The following is an 8,391-nucleotide window of genomic DNA, read 5'->3' on the forward strand; positions in this document are numbered from 1 at the left end:
ATGCTGCCTCTGCCGGATGCACAGAGGGCTGGGGGTGGCCCCTGGGAGACTCAGCCCTGCGGCGGAAACCTGGGGCCGGACTCCTCATGCGGTAATGTGCACGGGCTGCTGGGCCTGGAGGTCTTGCCCTTTTCAGAGGCGCGAACCAGAACCATGTGGGCTGGAGCTGTCAGCACTGGTGGGAGGTGTTCCCCACAAGAAGCCACCCGCCTCTGCAGAACGCCCCGCTGCCCACCCACACCCTCTCTGCAGTGCCCCGACCACATTCAAAGGAAGCTTCTACTCGAAAATGAACCAGCACCTTTCCTAACTGATGGACTCAAGGAGAGGAACACAGTGCCAGCAAAATGCAGCTGGAGAACTTGCTTTGTGAGCGCCAGGGCCCCAGGACACAGAGGAAGAGTCCAGCTGGCCAGTTCAACTCAGTCTCGGAGAAATTATGGACAACATGACCTCTCTAAAGAAGGAGCTCAGAAAAGAGATAGAGGTCCCCAAAATCGTTCAAAATAAAATATCTGAGCACTAGGTATCGTATGGAAACCAATTTGACAATAAATTTCGTATTAAAAAAATAAAAAGTTAATAAAAAACTGACCTTGCATTTGTGGGCTTAAAAATAAAATAAAATAAAATAAAATAAAATAAAACAAAACAAAACAAAACAAAATAAAATAAGGACACAAAAAAAGAACAGACCGAGCCCAGGAAGAATGTAAGTGGAAGAGAAAAAACAAACAAACAAACAAACAAACAAACCCAAAACCCAAATCATTACTGAGAGGAAACATGTATAACTTTGAAAATTAAAAAAGAAAAAGGCTTGTGTTATTAGTTTTTGATGACTGAGTAGAGGAAGTTAAAAAGGAAGGGCTGGGCATCCTGGGCTGTGTTGCTCAGCTGGGCGTGGGGGTGAGAGTGTTCATGGGGGCGGGACATAAAGGCCAAAGGTCAGGCCAAATCCAGGAGTGGGTGATGGTGGGTCTGAGCTGTCTGGGGGATGGACAGTGTCATGGGTGAGGAGGGGACAGATCCGTTCCATCTTGATGGAAGAGTCCAAATGGTCCCTGGAACCCCTGCACCTAAGGACCAGTGAGGCCAAGAGACAACTGGAGGGACAGAAATGAACTGTTCTGGTGATGACTGCATGAGTCCCCTGTGCTTAGAGGCCACCGATGTAGATGCAGGGACAGGCGGATATTTACATGGTAACAAAGCCCTGCCGCAAAACACTTACTATTTACAAAGGGGGAAAGAGTAACTTCAACCACTATGGACAAATTTACACACACAACTGCCTGTTTCCCGGACACATTCGGATTCTAGCGTTGGATTTAGAGTCATTTCCCTCCCTCTAGAATGGAAGGGTTGTCCTCTCACATATAAAACATTGAAATGGTGTCCCCCCAAATAATCTCAAAAGAGCAAAGAAAGCCACAGATTTCATAGGAAATGTAAAGGGCAAACAGGTCAGATGTGGGTCGGGCGATGGTCCAACCCTGCTTTCCATCTTTCACATGCAAGGAATTCTTTCTTGGAGGCGCTGATGCAGCAGAAGGTGGAATTGGCGGAACTCTGTGCAGCTGGCCCATCAGGGGGTCTTTGTCCCTGTGGACACACTCTGGAACTTTTTGGTTTAACCCAGGTTTTATGCTTACTGGAATTGGAAACCCATCGTTGGCCAGAGTCCTGAATGATGAAAGGGTCATTTATCCTTGGCAGAGCAACTTGAAGGTGGCAAGGAAAGGAGGTACCAGGAGGATCCACACAGGAGAGATTACAGGTGCGGCTGAGGACCGATGGTGGAATGAGAGTACACCCTTTCTTTTCTCTGCTTCCACAGTGGAGGCAATGGTCCCCGACCTGTGCAGAGCAGAGAGGGAGCCAGAGTTTATTCCTGACGGCAGGACGTGGGGAGTCCTCACCTAACAGGGACCCCCATCTGTCTCGGAAATGTAATCATTGCCCTTTCCCTGACCAGAGCTCAGAGGGTGTGGGGGTGTCCATGGTGGGGGGGGGCTGTGTTTCTCCTGCTCAGACTGACGTATCTTCCCCTGGAGTCCCCCGGACTCCCCACATCACAGTCATAGCAGGACCCAAGCAGGGGCAACTTCACAAAGGTCAAAAGCACAAAGTGAAGGTTGTGTAGCAGGGCCCTGAGCAGGGATCGTGCTGACAGGAGTGGGATCCCTCTTCAGGGGCTGCTCCAGGCCCTTCCTGTCCACCCTCACTCCCGCCCCCAGACCTGGAGGACAGGCCAGCCCCGGTCCCTGCCCAAAAGCCCCTCTGAGGGCACGGCCATGCTGCCCAAGGCGAAGCATTCAGGGGCCTCCCAGCAGCCTTAGCCTGGGCTCCAGCACCTCTGCACCCTGATTTCATCCTGCTTGTCGGCCGCCTCCCCGAAATCCCCTCCACCTCACCAGCAGGCCAGCCAGGACCAAAGATTTGCCTTTGCCTATTTGAATCTACGTCTGTCCCACCTTGTATAAATTCTGCCTGTACTTCCAGCTCAGACCTCATATCACCTCTTTGAAGCAGAGGAAGATACCTCTTCCTGGTAATCTGGCAATTTACGTTCTAGCTTCCCCTGGGAGGGGTCTCTCCTGGCTCTGAACCCCATCTGGTAGCACATAGCAGGTGCACTATCGCATATACCCTGGACAGTGGACACGTGGTCTAGTGGACCATTGGGCCCTTGCTCATATATGTCCCCCTAGGAGTCCCCATCAGTATCCAGAATCTGACCCCCTCAACCTCTGCCTCATCCCCTCCCCTACAAGCAGTGCCAGGACCCCCTGCAGGCCGGCCTTTTTCTCTCCTTCTACCTGGCTTGAGCAAGATTTGTCATGTTCATTTCACAGGGGGTTCTCTTGAGAGAGAAGACACGATGCTTTGTACTTCCTAGATTATCCTTGAACCCACTGTGTTCTTTTCCCAAGCCCCACTTCCTGTGGAGCTGCCGCCCCATCTCTCCACCTGCAGGCTTCCTCCTGGGCCCCTCAGTCCCCTAAAAGTTCCACATCCTCCCCTCCGGACTCCACAGAACAACTGGTCTTTAAATAGTCACGAGCAGGACAGAGGCCAATCGTGAAGCATGAACCAGGTGCCTGGCTGCACACATGACCGAACACACTGTCCAGCAGGGCAGCTCCAAGGAATAGGATCCTTGAGAAGGGAAGGAAGAGAGACTGTACCAGAAGGGAGGCGGTGAAGGGGGCTTCTGGGAGGAAACGCACCTTCACCCTGAACTCGGATGGGTGAAACTGGGGCAGCGTGTTTGCCCTTTGAAGAAAGAGTTAATTGATTGTTCTTTGGATGCCTGTGGAGGGGGTGGGTTTCAGATTGATGGCCCAGCCTGTCGACTGACCATGTTGGGAATGTGAGATAGCAGGAATGCCAGCTTCCCACTCCTTCCCAGCATTTCCCAAGCACTTGGGAGGGGAGGGCTGGATCCATGGAACAAGGACCTGCCCTTGACAGTGGGCAGAATGACTCCCCCTCAAAGATGTCTTAATCCCCAGACCTCTGAATGTGTTAGATTCCTTGGCGCAAGAGAATTAATGATGCAGATGGATTTAAGATTGCCAACCAGCTGACCCTGAGATGGGGAGGTGATCCTGGGATATCTGGGTGGACCCTATGGAATCACCAGTGTCTTTATAAATGAAAGCACACAGGAGAGCCAGTGTCAGAGTAATGAGGGTGAGAAAGACTTGACCACCCCTGCTGGTTGATGGAAGAGACCACGAGCCAGGGGTGCAGCAGCCTCCAGAAGCTGGAAAAGACAAGGAAGCACTTCTCCCTTAGAGCCTCCAGGCGGAGCCAGCCCTGCCAGCACCTTGAGTTTTAGCCCAGTGAGACTCATCCCAGATCTTGTCTCCAGAACTTTAAGATCATAACATCGTTTTGCCTTCAGCCACCAGGGTGGTGGTGATTTGCTCCAGCAGCCACAGGGAGCTAATCCAGAGCCCTTCCCTTCTGGCAACTTGAGGCTGAAAACACCTGCGCCTGTTTTGGCTGCTTGGGCGTTGGGAGGCAGGTCAGAAGACCAGAAGCTTCTCTCCTGCAGCCCAGCTGAACAACTTTGCCTAGGTTTCTTGTGGGGAGGGGGAGCTCTTTAAGGACTCAGAGGTACAAAGAGGGGGCCCAGCGCAGACCTTGCTGTTTCTCCCCAGCAGAGGAAACATCAGAAGGGCCAATGGGGGCCCCTGTCAGAGTGCCCCAGGGGAGAGCTGTCCCAAGGCAACAGTGGGAAAGGTCTGTGGGTCCAGCTCTGCTCACCTGGTTAGCGGGCTATTCAAATCCATGGGCTGGCTGCTGTTGATGCCCTGGGGAAGTGGACGAGAGGAAGTCCAACTGGGCAGCGTTGTTCTCGCTACAGGCTTGGGAGAGTCTGTTGGATCAGGGGCTAAACACACAGAGCAGAGCATGGTTGTGAGTGTCACAGGTGGCTCCCATGGTCTCCACACCCCACCCCCAGGGGTGCAGAACCTTTCTGTCTTAGTGCCACTGCTCACCCACGTTGGTTTTCTCTTGCATCTTTTTGGCATTATTCCAAACAAACGATTACTGATTTGCAGAGAATCACCAGTTTACCACCATGTGAGATATTGGGGTTGCTGGTTATGTGGGCAATTCCCATTCAGTTTCATCTCAGTGTCCTGCTGGGCACAGCTGAGCATGTCAGAACCATGTTCCCAATCCCTGGAGCCTTAAATCAGCCAGGCAGGCTCCTTTCTGAGTCTCAGCCTGGCCTGAAGCAGGCTCTGTGCCAGCTGCCCTGAAGCGATGTGACCCACGAGCTGGCAGGCCCAGGGTCCCCTGTCTCCTGGGACTGCCGAGTGCCTGCAGCCCCTGCTTCCCCCCTGCGGTCCTTCCTGCCTCCCCAGGGCTTGCTTTCTTACTTCTCCAGGCCTGCCTGGGGAAGGTCATCTGGGTCAAGGGTCCAGACTCCAATTCTTTGGCAACAACTCCTCCTCCACCCTTGCACACATCCACCACCTTTGTTGTCCTTTTCAGTTAATTTCTAGAACATTCTAAGACCAGCATCCGTCCCCACTGCACATATTTGCACACCATATTTGCATATTCTAAGTTTGAAGAGACTTTTTCTCTGCTTTAGAAATGGAGCAATCAGTAGCAAATGTAAACCTCCCTAGTGTCTGTGTGTCTGTGTGTTGGAGACAAGACTTAGGGGTCCAGAGGCAGAGCTGTGGGGCGGGGGCTACAGCCTGACTCTCCTTCCAGGCTTGTCTCCAGGGAGGGCCTAGTGCTTCTGGGGCAGCTGCAGGGGAGCCCAGGGTCTCTCCAAGGATAGAGGCAGAAGAGAAGGTGTCTGCACCATAGTGGAACCTGCTTTTCATTCTCCTAAATATGGGCTCACGGTTCCTCACCTGCTCCCTTGTGCTGATGTTGCCAGAGGAGAGAGGGGAGCAGGGAGGGGGCATGGAGAAGGTCACTTGTTCTGTAGCTGAGACCATCAGGATCATGGCTTTCTAGCACCCCACCCCTCCCTGTATGCCTGACATCACCCCATGCAGGCTGGGATGTGCTGACGTGAACGTGACCGGGAAAAGAGGAGCTGCCTTCCCTGGACAAGCCTGTCCTGGCTGAGTCTGCCCTTCTCTGCTCCCTCTGGGGAGACCAGATGGAGACATGCGGAGTTGTGGGGGCTCGCACTTTCTTCCAGTCTTTCCCAGAATCTTGGTGTCCCCTACCCACACAAACACGTGCACACGTGTAGTCTCAGGCAAGTTTCGAGACTCCTCTCCCTCCATCGGGGAAGGCAGAGAAACAGTCCTGACTCCTCTGGGGGTGGGTCCCAGGACCCCAGAGCACAGGATGGGTGGTTCTTACCTGGATTGACAATCACGGAAAATTCGATCCCCACGTCAGTGCCAAATTGCTCGATCCCACACCAGTAAGTGTCTGCGTCGTCCTGCTGGAGATCCTCCAAGGTCATGGTGAATGTGCGTCGGCTGTGATTGTCCTGGATGGACACTTGGCCCTTCTTCACTAGTTGCTCTGACCCAGTGGTTTTCACAAGGATTTTGCAGGAATTCCAGTCATTCCCGCGACACAACCACTTCTTGTAGGATTCCCATCCCGGACCGTATGCACAGCGCACAGTCAGTGTGCCCCCCAAGGTGCCTCTCACCTTTTTTCCCTCACAGGTGCAGAAGTGGCCTAGAAAACAGAAACCCAACATGCATCTTATCCTTCCTTGAGCCCAGGGCTGACCCGGGTGCCGCTTGGGCTTCTGGCCCTGCCCTGAAGACCAGCCAGGAGCCTCTGCCCTCTGTCTAATTGGCACATCCCGTCTGTCCCTTCATCCCCTGCAGGATTTCTTTTCTGTCACCCCTCTTGTGAATCCCCCTTGAGGCTCCTAACTCTCCTAACCAATACAGGGCTGTCTGCACACTCACCATCCTACTGACCACTGTCCCCTGCCCGACCTCAAGCAGCACCTCTCCCAGCAGCACAGAGCGCACACTGCAGCCACAGGTGTATTTCTGAATCCCAGAGCTGGTGAGACAGCGTGACCCCCTCCCCATCTATGTCCCTGATACTCTACCTGCGCCCCCCCAACAAACCCTCAGCCTCTGAATCACATGGAACTGGCATGGAACTAAATACAGACACACACTCTCTCTCTCTCTCTCTCTCTCTCTCACAGGTGATTGCTTGTTTTGTTGTTGTTGTTGTTGTTGTTTTCTTTTTTTTTTTTACGTATACACCTTGTTCTTCTGTGTCTTCATGCCTTTGTACAAGCTCTTCCCTCTACCAGGAATGTGCTTTCTTCTTTGCTTGAAGGAATCAAACTCTTATATTCATCCTTCAAGGCTCAGCGCAAACAGTTTCTCCCTTTCTGTAGCCAACTTGGTCCCTGCTGGTGCCACCAGACCACTTAGTCCCTGTCTCAGGTATCATGCTAAGGACACTAGATGATGATCTGTCTTTAGATCATCCAGAGAAGAGACCCAGGAAGGCTGGTGTGTGGGGACGAGCAACTCTCCAGAGAGCCTGTCACCCTGGTTTTGCTGCTGGCCTTCCTCTCTGTTGTCTGAGGTCTTCGGAAGAAAGGATCCTGGCTCAAGCTATAGTTCAAGACCAAATGTACAGGCTTAAATGATCCAGATGCCTGATCTCCACCTTAACTGAGTGGCTTTCTGCTGGAGCCCGAGCATCTGGCTTCTTCAGAGTTCCTCAGGAATTCATGCATTTATGTGTGTGTGCATATATGTGTGCGTGTATGCAACTATCTATCATCTATCCATCTGTCCATCCATCCATCCATCCATCCGTCCACCCATCCATCATCTGTCTTAGGTTCTATCTACCACAAGTTGACAAACTGTGCCCTAGAAAACGGACACCATTTGTGCTATTTATTTTTATTTCCTTCCCCAACACCTAACTTAGTACCTGTCAGGTAACAAAACATTAAAAAATTTTTTTAAATGAATAAGTGTCTGGATGAATGAAAGGCTCTGCCACTTCCTCCCATGCAGACCCTGTCTGTGTTGCCCTCCTCCACCCTGCAGGTGCTCGATCCTAGAGCCCCGCCTCACTCACCCTGGATGACAAGAAGGAACAGAACCGGGAGCAGCCACATGTCCTGCTTGGTTGTCTCCCTGGTGCTCAGCAAATGCCAGCTGCCCTCTGGGGACTGGAACAGAGCTCAGAGTCAAACTGCCTTCTATTTCTCTAAAATATCTGTTTTCGTTTCTCTCATCTACTTTTCTTAATAATTTTTCTTCAGTTACTTCCTAATTTCATTCATCAATTGCAAAGTAGGGCTGTCCGTTGGGAGCTTATGGCTGAAGTGATGTGGCGTCCCCTGTCCTTGCTCTGACTGCTCAACTCGGCACCCCCTGGAGGGTGACCCTGAGGACCGTCTCTCTGGGGAGAGCTCTGCCCCTCCCCTCCCTAGCACCACCTCCAGTCTGTGCACACCTACTTCCTGTACCCCATCTCTCAGCTCCGCTCCCCACCTCCATTGGTTATTGCCCCCTTTGTACAGCTGTCCACCCTGTTAGCGGCTCAGATGTGCTCCAAATGCCATTTCTTGTCATCTGCACTCCTAAAGTCAATCTGTCCCAACATGCGGTCCGTGGGCCTGGGGCTTCCTCTCCACCTGCCCCCACCACACTAGTCTTCCATAGACAAAGAGGATGGGGTCTTCTCCCTGCCACCTGCCACCCTCAGATTGCCTTGCAGGGGTCGGGGGCTTGGCGGGGGTTGGGGGGCTCTGGAGCAGCCCAGGGCTTTGCCAGAGGAGTAGGAAAGGGTGTGGCTGGCCAGCCCAGGGCGGGGGTGGGGGGGATGCAGTACAAGAATTCCTGTCCCTGGGGCCCCTGGGTGACTCAGTCGGTTGGGCGCCCGACTTTGGCT

General features: G+C 52.7%; 1 protein-coding gene across 1 annotated transcript; it reads right to left on the bottom strand.

Moving 5' to 3' along the window:
* Window positions 1-624: 624 nt before the first annotated feature.
* Window positions 625-7,860, bottom strand: LOC124512890 (CMRF35-like molecule 5). Its single transcript, XM_047080528.1, has 4 exons — window positions 7,573-7,860; window positions 5,854-6,183; window positions 4,279-4,405; window positions 625-1,860 (listed from the first exon to the last, which is right to left on the bottom strand). The coding sequence occupies exons 1-4, from the start codon at window positions 7,610-7,612 to the stop codon at window positions 1,707-1,709; spliced, it is 651 nt and encodes a 216-aa protein (XP_046936484.1). The 5' UTR covers window positions 7,613-7,860; the 3' UTR covers window positions 625-1,706.
* Window positions 7,861-8,391: the final 531 nt, after the last annotated feature.

This window comes from Lynx rufus, unplaced genomic scaffold (assembly GCF_022079265.1).
Source record: "Lynx rufus isolate CCGP_SWC_20201006 ecotype Redwood Valley unplaced genomic scaffold, mLynRuf1.p SCAF_18, whole genome shotgun sequence".
In the NCBI taxonomy this organism is placed as follows: domain Eukaryota; kingdom Metazoa; phylum Chordata; class Mammalia; order Carnivora; family Felidae; genus Lynx; species Lynx rufus.